The sequence below is a fragment of the Schistocerca piceifrons genome, chromosome 1 (assembly GCF_021461385.2).
Source record: "Schistocerca piceifrons isolate TAMUIC-IGC-003096 chromosome 1, iqSchPice1.1, whole genome shotgun sequence".
Lineage (NCBI taxonomy): Eukaryota > Metazoa > Arthropoda > Insecta > Orthoptera > Acrididae > Schistocerca > Schistocerca piceifrons.
The window spans coordinates 1154700606-1154715872 of record NC_060138.1 but is presented as its reverse complement, the minus strand read 5'-3'; the positions used below and the strand labels follow the sequence as shown (position 1 = coordinate 1154715872).

Sequence of the window (15267 nt, the reverse complement as noted above, 5' to 3'; positions counted from 1 at the left end):
AAAATTTAGAAATTCGTAACAGAAAAGAAGAAGAAGCAGGGGAAAATACGTTTTCAGAAAGAAAACATTAAAATTGAGGTTTCAGGTACAGCTATGTGAGAATAGATGTGAATTAGCCTGAAGGAAGGAAAAAGAAATTTTATGAAGAGGTGAAAGAAAACAAGAAATGACAAGAAATTGATCATAAAAAAGAAAGTGAAGTTCAAATAATTGACACACAATTTGGATACTACATTTCCGAAACAATCACCACTGACAAATTATGGCATACATCCAAAGATGGTAACCGAAAAGCTGCACATGTTACTCCGTAAGGAAGAAATATCTTTGGCCGCAAATGCAAGTACTATGCCGTTCTTGTTTGTTGCTTTGTATGCTGATAGGCAGATTGCAGGCAAAGTAGAAAGTGCCTCATTCGAAAGTCGTTAGTGTAAGGCCAGTGTACCACAATGCCGGAATGTAAGTAAGCTTATTTGGGAAAAAGAATACAATTACGGCGGAGAAGTCACTGCGCTTTAATGTGAAACAGTTGTCAATGATGTGAAGTTACGGCGTAGGCTGATAAATAACAACGTTGCAGATTTTAGGCGCGGGATAACTTCGAGAATACGAAGGATTTCGCGGGTTGGACGAGTGTTTATTTTTGGAACTCGTTAGCGAATCAGAACTTGGCATTATATAAACATCGTTGAAGTTCTCCATCGACTAATTACTTCAGAAGTAATAAGAAAATTATAATAACGATTCAGCCCAAAATTATTTGGGTGGCAATTGATCTGATTAAAAGGCCTCTCCCCAACCACTAATTTTGTTTAAGGATTTCTGCACTTCAAAAAGTGTTTTCTCATGTAAGACAAAAGTATTCTTAACTTGAAAGAAATTAAAATGTTTGCGTGGCAATATTTCTAGTAGTAACAAATATTTATATTCAGTATCGTCATCGCGTCAGGAAGTTTTAATCTTCGAAATTTGTTATCCGGTTGTTGGCAGTATGGAACGCACGGTGATAAAAGTAGTTCAACGAAAATAAGTGCGGTTGTAATTGGGCTGGGTTTGTCATGTTACATTAAACTTTAAAATATTCTATCACCCAACCAATAAGTAATCTGTTGGCAGTGTGTCATATTTGTTCGTGATTGTAAGGTGATAATGGAGCCAGTTTCTAATTTCGTCAAGGAATCCGTACCGACTTATTTATCTAATTTGCCAATTCCCAAAACGTTTGAGGGCTGGTCCAAATTGGAAGGTGCTCGTAAAAAGAACATACAAATTGTTCAGGGTTAAGCTTAATATATGCTTGTTTTACTGCAAAGCCTGTAAATGTACACCATTGTGTTTTGCAGTTCGCGATTGGACAACTCTAATCCCTCTTGGTGCGTCGATAGCAGCAGTAACGTTCCTAACCTACAAGGCTTTCGGGCCAGGCTCGAAGAAGGTAAGCACATTGGTGTCAAATTTTTTAAATGCTACATGAAAAGAATCCCACAAGAATGTTACGAATCCGGAATTTTGTGTTGCTATCTATTGTCAGTATAAGGATTTCACTTGGCAAGTTGTGTGTGTGTGTGTGTGTGTGTGTGTGTGTGTGTGTGTGTGTGTGTGCTGATACTGTGGTAGAAATCAAATACAAGTTGTTAGAATTATCCCTATTTTATGAGTTAGTTCTGTGAGGTGTCAGTAAGCTTTCTTGTGGGTTTCATTTGTCAAGTACCTTAAAAGTAAACATGTAACAGAACAGCTTTAAATATGTGTTGACAAAGTCCCAGGCAGGAAATTTGAAGACAAGTTCAACGTTTTAATCGAGCGGTTCTAGGCGCTTCAGTTCGGAACCGCACTGCTGCTGCGGTTGCAGGTTCAACTCCTGCCTTGGGCATGCATGTGTGTGATGTCCTTAGGTTGGTTGGGTTTAAGTAGTTGTAAGCCTAGGGGACTGATGACCTCAGATGTTAAGTCCCATAGTGCTTAGAGCCATTTGAACCATTCAACATTTATTGGCAGCCTCTGCTTAGTACTACATTTCATGAGCTCACTATCACTTGTTGCCAGTTATTACTATTAACTGGTATGGTCATAAGTATTTTTTAATGTGTTTGGTTTCGTCTTATGATGTAAGGTTTCTTGTTTTTGGACTTGCAATTGATTTTATGGCTTACATTATATCCTACAGAATTAAACTGATATGGGCTTTGATTTTTTCCTCTTCACAGAAAGACTTAACATTCCCACAGCATTTTTCTCCTATCCTAGGAGTACTTGTGACTGTAATATCAATGAATCACTTTCATATTTCATTTAATATTTATTTGCCTGTAGACCACTGTTCTGTTGTATAGGCATCGTCAGATGGTTATACAAATGATTGTACATAAGGTCAGTAGTTATATAGTTATACAGATTGTGGTACAAATGATTACACAAAAGTTAACATATAGTATATGATTATACAAAAGGTCAGTATGGTTGTCCTGAGATACAGGCCGCCAAAGATGACACTGTGAACACCTATTTGAAGAGGTGAATTTCGGAAAATTTTTGAAATGCTGTGTCTGTAACAGTACTAGATATTTTTAGGTTTTTATTTGAAAGATAATTGCTTTGATTCCAGTGGTATCCTCTGTTTGGTCTTATCTGTCAGTTTTTTTACTGTTACCTTTTGAATTTTTTCTAATTTACAGAATTTTTTTTTTCCAAAACGTCTGTCCAGAAAAGCTGGATTTTTCTGTTTAGTAGTAACATGTAGTACTATATTCTCTGTAAAGAAGAGCTTTCATTTTTAAGTTGGACTGGTTTCATTCTTTTTAAAAATCATTTTTTAACTTTCTGGGGTAATGTATGTTTTCACTGAGTTTTCTTACTAATGTCTTTGTTGCAGTTATTTATCACTTTCATTGTTGCACATATTTCTTACTTAGTTGTAGTTTGTCATTGTTGTTCATTGCAGGTTTCTGTATTGTAGTTGTTCAGTGCTAATTTGTTTACTGAAGAGGCTTCTAGAAATCTGAGACCATCCAGTGAATTTGAAGTTTTCACGAGGAATTAGTCATTTGACACAGTGACAGCATGTTTTGCGAAAAGGATGGTTTGAAATGTCTTCTGACTGAGGCCACAGGAGAGTGAAGTGAAGTGTGCTGCCTATTTGCATATCCATAAAATAGTGATATCTGACAGACAAAAGACTTTGTTTGGGCTGAGAATAAGTGTTCTCATTTGAAGACCGTTTCAAAGTGAAGATGTTTCCAGTGACAACTTTTTGTGTTTTAAATGTTTTGACAGAATAACAGCAATAGTGTCTGAACAAGGTGAAGCCTCCCATGGTGCAGATGATGCAATTTTGCATCAATATAGAAAGAATTAAATACCCGGAATCATTCAACTACAGAGGTTAGTCCTGTTAACAATGGTTAGTGAGTCATAAGCTCTATGCATCAAGAAAGTGCTGAGAAATTACTAAAGCTATGGATAAATACACTACAGCAACACTGACCACAATCTTCAAAGTAGAAATTCCATCTTCAGAAGAAAATGAACCAAAGCACCCTTGCCAGGAATTTTACCCAAATATCAATTCAGCTGTTGAATATTGTTCATCCTACAATGAAAAAGTGCAAGTTTTAACTATTATTCCAGAGACATTTTCAAAGAAAACGATTTTGAACCACATTCCATCAGTACAAGGTAGACAAGTCAAGAAATGTGAGGTCTGTAAAAGGAGTCTTTGGAAGACTGGATCCCCATTATGGTCATCCTGTAGAAGCAGCTGAAGTCCAAAGTAGTGCAGTCATTTTATCTGGAGGATTAATGGGACTGTTCTCGCAAGAGTGCCAACAAGACACTATAACAGTAATAGTTGAAGGTCAAAAAGTTGTGAAAGTGAGGAGGTACATGACTTGGAGTATTAAATTAACTTTTGCAGATTATAAGAGCAAACTTAATAATTTTATGCACTACGACCTTAGTAGGTAGTTCTACATCCACCTAGAGAATTTTGAATTTTTTGTGGTAACTTTGAAGAATTTCCTGGAACATGTGACATATGACACCTTGGTTGGGCATGTTAAGTCAATAGTAGTCTGTGACATAAAGTGAGAGACTTCTTTGCTTCAAGAATATGGTGACTGCCCTGGTAAGGGAGGACTGTCTTTAGACACTTGGCCTGGAAGACAGCAGATAACTCTGCATAAATTACATATGCGACATGGGAAGAAAATAAATTAAGAAAACTGTTGCCTTTCACAGTTTCATTGATGAACTTGGTAAATGGTCAGTGAAAGCAGTAACACACCAGCATCTGAAGAAATTGTAAAAACACATTGCAGTAGTGAAAGGGTGTGTACAGGCTGTAAGACTGTTCAGTGCTTCGCTGTGATTCTGCTGAGAACTGGTCTGCAATTCTCCCACAAGTAGTACAAAGGGATCATTGGAGTAATGACTAGGTTTCAATTTTTACAGGAGTGACAAATTTTCAAAACAAGAGCACAAGTGTTGCAGTTATAAGTGGTGACACAGGACATGAGTCAGTACACACTTCGCTAGCAATGCACAAAATTCAACTGCAAACACGGGCAGAGAAGTTCTTCATTATTTCTGATGGTGCTCCTAGTCATTTTAAAAATTGTTACCAGCTGTTTGAATTAAGTCGCTTGTCAACTTTCTGGATATACAGTGCTACCGCTCATGGGAAGGGGCCTAGTGATGGTGTAAGAGGCCTGCTGAAGCACCATGCTACAAAATATAATCTTTCTAGACCAATTCAGAATGCTGAGGATTTTATGAGAGTCATGAAATCTTACACATTCACAGCTCTCGTTATTTTGTCTAAAGAGAAATTCGAAGAATTCTGTGATCAGAAAACAAAAAAAATTGTCCAAACAAACTACTCCTGTGAAAGAAATTCAGAAGACACATTCTTGGACTCAAAGTGATGGGCAAAATCATATTGCACGCACTTTAAAGAGCAAGAAAGGAAATTTCGGTCCGTTGGCCAACTCCTCAGAAACAGGATGATGATGACCAGATTAACAACCTGAGAAGGGGATGTTTGTGGCATGTGTGTATGACTGACTGGTGGATTGCAGGAATTATAGACAGCAGTTATGACTTAAATGAAATTGTAGTGAAATGTATGGACCAGCTGCTGTGTATAGGTTTCCAGCTGAAGGACAGCAAAAATGCCATCAATGGTCACTTCCTGTTCACAATGTTTTGAGGATTGTAAGTGCTCCATTTCCTATTGGTTAAACAGGAAGGCATCACTCTACATCAAACGAAGATACTGAAGCTGTGGAAAACATTTTTAGTTCATTGACTGGCTAATTTCAGTACAAAACAGTGCACAGAAGTTGTATAAAGGACCTTCCACATTTTGGAACCATTTAAAATGCCTAAAAAATGTCTCTTCCTCATCTTTCAAAACTAAAATTATGTTAGATAAGGCTAGGTTTTGATTTTTAGGGGCCTGTTATGTGATAATGTGGTAATAAAACAGGTTTTATGTGTGGCAAAAATTTCAATTGTTTATAAAACCTGTTCAACCTAAAAGTGGAAGCTCCCACTTTCAGGGAATGTAGAACTATAAAGTAATAATCAACAGAACGAAAATCAAAATTTTACGGATTGGCATTTCTAGAAAAAAAAATTTTACAAAAACTTCAGAGTGCTGTAGTAAAAGAACTGTGACAGATAAGTTCAAATGAAGGATTTCTTTGTAATCATAAAGCAATTATCTTTCAAATAAAAAAACCCAACAAAATATATAGAACTTTTCCAGAGATACAGCATTTTAATTTTTTTCCAAAATTCGCATATTTGGAGGGCTGTATCCCAGAGCAGAAATTTTTTTGAAGAAAACAAAAAATGTGTTCATTACTTAGTCTCATTTTAACATACGCTAAAATCAATACCCTCAGACTGTGATGGTAAGATTTTTCCCTAGCCTGCCTGAATTGATATGGACTGTGCCATTAGTTTCTCAAAATTAAGAATTTCCTGTGATTCTCTATTTTGTGATTAAATTTATAGGCCATGGAAATGTAAGAGTATTCACTGGTCAGCACTGACTTGCGAATCATATGCCGTAGTTCATCCCTTAGATTCATAACACTCAAACCCAACATGTTAACATATACTTAGTTTTATTACTTGTTTCTAACTATTAAGTGCCAACTTCACTTTATGAAAATGAGCCTGGTTAATTTTTGGAATTTCTTCATTAATCTAGTTCTGTTTTCAGTTTAGATTTCAGTTTGTCTTCTGTTGGTAATTTGACAGTATGGAAATGTCAGATTGTGCCCATCTGCCTTGACCTGTGACAGCATCAAGATGGTACACCCCTATATCCAGCATATACAATATGGTGACCATATCACTAAATACACCTGCAAACAAAGATACAAATGACAGAAAATACTTCAATCCAGCAGTAAAATGAAAGTAATGGGACAGCTGTGGGGATTGGGGGTAGTTTGGTGTGGGGACAAAACAGAACCAAAAAATAACATGAAATTCTCAAGAATAAACTGACCAAAAATACAGAAAAATCTCTGCTGGAATTGAATATTTCATTTGGCATATAGAGCTCAAAACCATAAAAAGCAGTATTTTGTATTTCAATTGACCTGTATACCTCAAAGGAAGTAAAGAGCCCTCAACTGATGAACTATAGGTTAGTGTTCAAAATCTTGTCCGATGCAGTCCCTAACAGTCAGTCTTTCCTTCTAATCTGGTACGGTAAGTTTCCCCTGACCTACAGTCCTAGGTGACTTTTCCAAAATCTATCCCTTTTCCTAGACCTCTCCAGTCCTTTCCCTTCACCCTCCTTCCTTCCACTTCAACCCTTCTTTCTGAAGGAGCCACTGGCTCCGGAAGCTTGCCAGTCACAGTCTTTTGTGTGTGTTTTCTGCTGCCACTTGGTGAGTAGATTTATCTGTCCAGTAAAATAATTTTGTCAAGAACTATAGGTTAGGGATATTAATATTGTTGTCAATCATCAATTTGATCTGCTTCAGTTTTTAGCTACACAATAATAGAGGCACAGTCCATAGATTTAATGAGTCGGGATTAAAGAGAATTTGTCAGATTGGATTCGTATTCTCATTTATGTTACAGTAAATGCAATATTCAGTCATACCATTGTATCACAGGTTATACATGCAACATTTGAGTCACCTAATACTATCAGGAAATAGGTTCAAAGAGTGCAAATGCAAGTTTTTCGCCAATGCAGAAGGTGGAAGTTACTTTGTTGAGCACAAGTAATATGTTCCTAGGCATAATATCTCACATTTTCTCGGTAATACAGTGTGACATATACAGTCCTTGCAAACAGCTCCAAATAGTGTTCCATGTTTTACTGCTGACGCCCTGCTTCATCCCACGCTTCGGTGTGGGTGAGCACCTATTTTTCAATGATTGTTCCCCATGTTTTATGTTCTGTTTTATATAAATGTTCTGAGTTTCCTCTTGACGCCCGTCTCACTGTTACTGAACGGGCACTGAAGACTTTGCTGTCATGCGCCCATAAAACCCCTCTACTACTACTACTACTATTACTACTACTACCACCAAATAGTGTTATGCAGTAAATAAAAATAAATATTTGTGACTGATGACAGAATATCGTTAATAATCCATAATGTAGAAGTTAGTCATTCACAGCCCATGACTTACTGTCTATTAATAATGTAGCAAACATATTTTCAGAATGTAGAGACTGAAATAACAGCTCTCACACAACCTAAAACTATAAACTACTAATTATGAACTTCAGTTACCAAAACCACAAAATTATAGACTACTCTAGCAGAGTTTGGTACCCACATGTCAAAGAAAATTACAAAAATACACACATTACACCTTTTACTACAGAGACCAAAAATACATGCAAATGTACTTACCACCCAGAGCTGGCTGACAGATCCATGCAATGACACGTGTGCACATACAACATCTAACCAAAGTAACCCTTATTGAAACCTGCAGAAATCAGTGCTGCTTACAGCAGTTCCTGAATTGAGAAGCATAGCCTTCTCTGTTTCATGACATCTAAACACTTCTGAAGCTTCACAAATTTTGCCAAGAGGCACATGACTGAAGAAATTTGATTGTAGATGTCATATTGCTGCCTGTAGCAGCAACCGACTGGCTGCTAAATTTTGTTGTAAGATCATTATGAAAAGGATCGTTGCTACTAGTTGCTGAGTTGCAGATGAGCACAAAAAAGAATGTCACAAAATGAGGTTTTGATCTTCAAGGCCTTTCTTGTAAAAGACAAAGACCTTGATGAAAGCTCATTTTGTGACAGTCTCTTTGCTGTGCCTGTCTGTGACAGCATATGTTATATGGTGAGTAGCAACTATCCTTTTCGTAATATTTTTTCATTCCATCTAGGATTTTCCATTGTTTGATTTTGTTGTAAGATTCACACACAAAAAACATTGAGAAATATGCAACACTAACTCCAATGCCACACTATCATCACTCACAAACAATTCAGAAACATACACATCACACACTAGTGTGCCATTGCTTACTCCAACACACTCTGCAAACAGTCTTAGTTGGAGGGTATTTCATGTTTGTTGTATATCCCACATAGTTTTAATGATTGTGATGAATGGTTCTCTCAGATCTTATTCTTATGGGATTTCATCTTTTCAAGATGATGTTTGAACGTGCAGTCATTCATACTTTAAAATTTTTCAGTACCATGTCCCCCATGTTATCTTCATCCTTCTCTTCATCTCATTCTTACATTTAGTCTTCCTATATTTCCTTCTGTCTGCCTTCTCTCTTGTGCTTAGTATTGGCTTGCCATCTGAGCTCTTTTTCATAAAGCTCCCTGCTTTCCTTCAAAGATTTTTTATTTTTCCAATATGCAGCATTTGTTTCCTGTATTCATGGATGCTTCTGTAGTGTTGTATAGATGTGTAGCTTTTCTTGCTTTGCCATTTTACACCTTCTGTCACTCATCTTTTTAAGGTCTGTATACCTTAAAGAACATGATAACTTGTGTTGTGTAGTGGCAGTTTGAAAAACTGTTTGAAATTTGATTAAGCACAATTCTGAATTGGTTCTGAGAATGTGGTTACCAACTATGATGAATGTTCTTCTGACCTGTTCAGAGTAGTTCCTAAAGAGTCATTTGCATTGCAACTGTATTTCATAGTAAGCTCATAGCCAGTGTGGCATTGTGTCTGTAGACTACAAATCAAAAGGTTCATTAAAAGTCCTCTTACAACGTCTGTGGCTTCCCTGTTACATGCTGCTGTTGCTAACTGTTCCCATGAGGGGAAGTGAAAATTATGGCTCTAGGTGAGTGTGGGCAGCCAATCACATTCCTCGTTCGTAATTTCCTGTGCTTAATAAATGAAGTTAGGTGGTATTTTTTCACTTGCAGAAATTTATACTTCTCTCTCTCTCTCTCTCTCTCTCTCTCTCTCTCTCTCTCTCTCTCTCTCTGGTGTAACCATCTCAGAAATCAGTCATGGGAAAAAATGGTAAATAATTTTGACTAGCATGGTTATAAATTTAAGCTGTGCTGTTAGCATGTGCCTAACAACCATCTTAGATACTTTGAGAAGTTTGAAAAAAATAACATTACAGGGAATGGTTCTCATTGGCTACCAAATACTACCACCTGTTTGGTTACAACTAATGATGAATTGCCAACAGCAGCACGCAATGGAAGAACTGTGTATTGCCTAAGTGCAAGACTGCCAAAGGTTCAGTATTTAAGTTCCAGTGAGTTACAGGATGCGTGTCATTGATCACACTTTAAACCTGTGGCAATTATCTATATACGTGAAAAATGTGATGTTGCACTGTAGTTCAGTCAACATTAAAATGTGTTCCTCTATGAATGCTTGATTAAGTGCAGAGGTTAGTGGATGGCAAGGGCATACAATCAGAAGGTATACTGTGGAAGGTAATCCTTGAGTTGAAGACAGTTTTAATTCCAGCTTATTCAGTCAACTCTTTCGCAAACATAAATTTTTGTGTTATTCCATTAATTGCTTTTACGATGCTACAAAAGTAACAAGAAACCAGGCTTCAAAACATTGGTAGATAAATCTGTAAGGAACATTGTAACCATTTGCAGACGTTACCAATAGATTTTTATTCAGTTGACCTTAGGCATTCAGGGCTAGGGTGAGTGCACGCTGCCAATGCCCTTCACCGAAGTCTTGGCTAAGGTGACAAACAAATGAGTGGTGGAGGTCTATGTTAGGTTGGAACATGTCATAACTTGGTTGAGACTTGGTGAAGTCAACAAATGTGGATATCAAATGAAAGCTGTGCAACATATTGACATGTAGACTGCCTAATGTTTACATTAACATTATATTTAAAGTTTGCCTTAATAAAAATGTCTCAGGTTTAAAGTCGTGTCAAGTGCTTAACTATTCACGAGCTTTTGGCAGAGATCACTTCTTCCATTGTTAAATGGTTGAGGGTCATGTGGGTGCAGCTACCATGCTTATATAGCCGCACTGTTGCTAGTGACTTCATTGGTGCTGTCCCACAACATACATGGTAATATTTTCATGGTGCGACAGCTGTGCCTGCTTAAACTCCAATCACAGGATGCCAGGCTTTACTCTGGCTGCAGTCTACAGTCTTTATTTAGGTTGTCAGATATTTTGACCTCCATTGCTTCATTTATTACACACCCCAGAAGACTATTTAGTGTGATTTTCTTCAATTGACAACCTCATCACTTTGTCAACCCATGTCGTGAACAATTTTCTGTGGAAATACCAGACTGGTGTTTTTTTAGAAAGCCTAAAACACCTGCTGGAGGACTGGTATCATCCATACTCTATACATTGGGGCTTCTGAGGCTGCCTGCCCCATTTCCTTCAGGGATTTTTAAAACAGTTTCCAGGGTACGTGTGGGTTTGGGCTTGTTGGACACATTTATCCAGGAAAATGGGGTGCCTCAGGGCTCTGTTCAGTGTTGTCCTCTTTGCTATAGTCATTAACCATTTTATGGCCTGTCTCCTGCTGGGTTTCTCTGGCTCGCATTTCGACGACAACGTTTGTGATCTATTGCAGTTTTCTACAGACTTGTCTCCTAGGGCAGTGTCTTCAGTGATGTCTTGATCCTCATTTACTCATGAAGTATCTACAGTGGCTTTTCCACTGACAAAACTTTTGGTATGAATTTCTGGTGGTCAGTGGCTTTCTTCCAGAGAATTTCCATCTTGGACGTGTTGGTCTTTTGTTTGCTGAAACTACAAAATTCCTGGGGCTCATGCTTGATAGAAAACAATTTTTGGTTCTTCCACTTGTCTTAACTGGACACTTGCTGTACACGGTCCCTCAGTGTTCTACATGTCCTAAACAGTACTTCCTGAAGAGCAGATCAGACTACTTTCATCCATTTGTACCAGTCCCTTGTGTGTTCTACACTATGGTGTTTAGTTTATGCATCTGCACATCCATCCATCTTAGTGTTTTCATACAATCTGTCATCATGGAGTCCATTTGGCCACTGGCACGTTCTACATTAGCTTCGTTGAGAGTCTCTGCAGAAGCTCCCTTTGGGTGTGAACTCTTCACCACCTTGGCTTTGTGTGGTAGCCCGTGTTCACCTCGGACTTCATTCGCTTTCCGAGGAAATTACTCCTGATTCGATCTGTCACTGTATCTCGACCGTCGTACAGAACTTAGCAGTAACCATAGTGTCAGCTGTGCCTTCGTCATTGGCCATGACAATTTTCAATATCTGCTTCTGGAATGCTGCTCAGTACTTACAGTATATCCAGATACACGTGTTCTGTAACGTTTTTTTCGCAGAAGAAAAAGGGGCCGTAAACTTTAAACCGTGAGATTGCACAGAACACGTTAACTTTTGGTGAATTGCGAATTTGCTGCACGAATGCGTGAGGATTCTCTACCGCCCAGATTCGCACATTGTGTCTGTTCACTTCACCATTAAGAAAAAATATTGCTTCATCACTGAAAACAAGTTTCGCACTGAACGCATCCTCTTCCATGAGCTGTTGCAACCGTGCCGAAAATTCAAAGCGTTTGACTTTGTCATCGGGTGTCAGGGCTTGTAGCAATTGTAAACGGTAAGGCTTCTGCTTTAACCTTTTCCGTAAGATTTTCCAAACCGTCGGCTGTGGTACGTTTAGCTCCCTGCTTGCTTTATTCGTCGACTTCCGCAGGCTATGCGGGAAACTCGCCCACACGCGTTCAACCGTTTCTTCGCTCACTGCAGGCCGACCCGTTGATTTCCCCTTACAGAGACATCCAGAAGCTTTAAACTGCGCATACCATCACCGAATGGAGTTAGCAGTTGGTGGATCTTTGTTGAACTTCGTCCTGAAGTGTCGTTGCACTGTTATGACTGACTGATGTGAGTGCATTTCAAGCACGACATACGCTTTCTCAGCTCCTATCACCATTTTGTCTCACTGCGCTCTCAAGCGCTCTGGCGGCAGAAACCTGAAGTGCGGCTTCAGCTGAACAAAACTTTGAGTTTTTCTATGTATCTGTAGTGTGTCGTGACCAATGTCAATGAATGGAGCTACAGTGAATTTATGAAATCGCTTCAATCATTTGTAATAGCCTTGTTTATGGGTTTCTGGTTGCATAAGTCTAATAGAAAATGAAGCTGGTGACGCTGCTGCCAAGGCTGCCGTCCTACCTTGATCTGCTAGCTCTTTCATTCCTTATGAACTGTGTATTTCCGTATGTCATGTCACTTTGGCATCACCACTATTCTTCTCTTCATGTGAACAAGCTGCAGGGAATTAAACCTCTCGCAGCGATGTGGCAGACCTCTTGGTCCTCTCGCCACAAGTAGATCATTTTAGGTAGATTGGGTAATAGGCACTGTCGTTCTAACAGTTGTCATTTGTTAGGTGGTGGTCCCCCGCCACTATCTGCTCATTGTTGTTAACATTTGTCGGTTCCACATTTGCTGGGTGAATCCTGTTTTAACCACTTATGTTCTAGTATCTGTTTGCAATCTGAGTTATTGGGTGTTTTAGCAAACAATGTATGGGCTGTCAACTGTTTCTGCATACCTGTATCAATACGTTGAAGGCCATTTAATCTTTAGTTCGGCGCATCTGTCATCTCTACGGCATATTTTGTGGACCTTTCGCAAAGAGGAAACCCTTAACTTTTCCTTCCCTCAGTTGGGCTTAACATGTAGACACTTCAAACATATTTTTTGTATTAATGTTCCAAGGTTCTGACAACGGCATGTTTCTCTGCCCCAAAATGAAACAAAGTAATAGAATGACTCGCACGTATCATTCTAAGCTTGGGTGCTTAGAGTTGGTTGGAGGAACTGTGGTAGTGCAAACAAATTAGTGACACACAAGTATACACATTTTCCCCCTACAGTACTCAACATAAGTTGCACAGCAACTCATTGGATGTGCTTGCAGACAGATAAAGATAAGCAGTGATCTGTCAAGGCTTTAATGAATTCAGTGTCCACAAGACTGTGTCCTGGGGGCCAAATTGTCAATCATTGTAGTAAACACATGCATCTATGCAAAGGCTATAGGCGACTCCACTTGGAGACTATATCGCAGGGTGATCTCCAGTATGAACTGTGGCTACGAGCTGCAACCCTGGACCTCCGTACTTGAACTGTCGTATGCCAGCGCCAAGCATGTGCCTGTGGCCACTGCTGATCACGATGCGGAAGTCCATGTCATTGGCAGCAGTGTGTGGGTTGCTGATTGGGCTGTCATGTGGTTGGTGGCAAACTTCAAAGTGCTGTCCTTGGTGCCAGTTGGAAATTCTAAGTTCACCAGTTCCGGTTGTGTCCAATGGTGAGAACACAACAAATAGGACCTGTAATGTACCTCCACTAGGTACTGTTCCCTAACATGTGTAAAGCTCCAGTCCTGGCACCTTTCCTCGTCTGTGATCTGTACTTAAGAATATGTTCTATACTATGAAGCCTTCGCCTTCTCCAATATTAGGGTCTTTCAGTAGTACTGATAATTTAACTCTGCATCTTCCCATGTTCCATTGTTTCTGAAACAAAATTTTCTCGTTCTTTTATTTAATGTAGAACTTCGTTTATGGGCATCTAGCATTACTGAGTCAATCCACATTGAACCTTGGTAGACAGAAGAGGACACTGTTTTGTCAGTCATTGACGAACAGTTAGGGTCAGCTTTTGTTTGACAGGTGGATCTGGCATGTCTCTTTCACAGTGCAAAAACCGTTTTAACAAATAGTGGATTGCCCACCATTCTTGGCCCAAAATTTCCAGAGGAGCAAGACCTGTGCTGACATGTTATGGTTCATTTAGTAGTGTCTTGAAATCTACCTGTCTACTATGTTTTGTGAAATATGTTCTATGTAGTCATACGAGGCGACTAAAAGAAGTCTCGTGCTTTTCTGCCTTCGTGATGGTCCCCTGTAGGGTTTGACCTCCATTTTTCAAAATTTTTTCCTGTGTGGCAAGCCAGTTGGGGAAAGGTGCTTTAGATGGTGCATCGTGTCCATTGTGCATTGAGATCTTTAGCCCACTTTCTTATCCTGGCATTGCAGTCCTGCTCATTCATCTCTTCGGTGAGGACACCTCCACCCACTATGCAGTGTTTCCTGTGCTGACGAAGACTATGAAATTCTTTACACCTCGTGTCCAGCATTGTAGCCAGTCCATTGTGGTGGGGCCACCATGTACCCTGTTGGCTGTTGCCCCCGACAACACAGGGATCGCTCTGCTGATGCCTGTGCCGTTAACTCCCCACATAAGCTAGGAAGTAAATGCCTGTCACCCTGCGGGGCATCGGGATTCCCGGCAATGTCCATCCTGACAGGTGGCCTTAGCTGTGACTGGGTGGCGCCCATGGGGAGGTCCCCTGGTTGGAGTGGGTGGCATCAGGGCAGATGACGTGCGATGAAACGTACCATGTCAACACTTGCTGGTGATCAAACGCCAGCAGTCTGTAAGCGTTCAGTCTCAGTACAATGCAAGGAAGTATGATAGTAAATCGTTCTGCTCCCTGGCCGCATCATGGGTGGAATGCCAGGCTAATAATGATAACAAACTTTATTTACCCGGTACATCGTACGAACGAGAGCTGATAGGGACCCCTTTGTCTTGATTTAGTCTGTTTTTTGTAGAGCATTTAGAGGACAAGTTTGGGGAGGTGGAGGGCTTGTCCAGGGTCAGTCTTGATAAAAACGGCATCCTCTGTACAGCTGTGGGCATTACTTGATTGTTACAAGCTGGAGAGATGTTGCCGTTACCATAACACCTCTTAAAAGCTTAAATACGGTCCAGGG

General features: G+C 39.5%; 1 protein-coding gene across 3 annotated transcripts in view; it reads left to right on the top strand.

The window, feature by feature from the left end:
* Positions 1-322: 322 nt before the first annotated feature.
* The window catches only part of LOC124781173 (CDGSH iron-sulfur domain-containing protein 2 homolog), an 83240-nt gene continuing 68295 nt past the window's right edge, over positions 323-15267 (top strand). For 2 of the 3 annotated variants that reach the window (XM_047253838.1, XM_047253836.1), the window contains exons 1-2: positions 1058-1246; positions 1344-1435. In XM_047253838.1, the coding sequence (XP_047109794.1) occupies positions 1150-1246; positions 1344-1435 (189 nt within the window). In that variant the 5' untranslated portion in view covers positions 1058-1149. Of the gene's footprint in view, positions 460-1057; positions 1247-1343; positions 1436-15267 lie in introns of those variants that run through there. The other variant, XM_047253839.1, reaches the window with a different exon arrangement.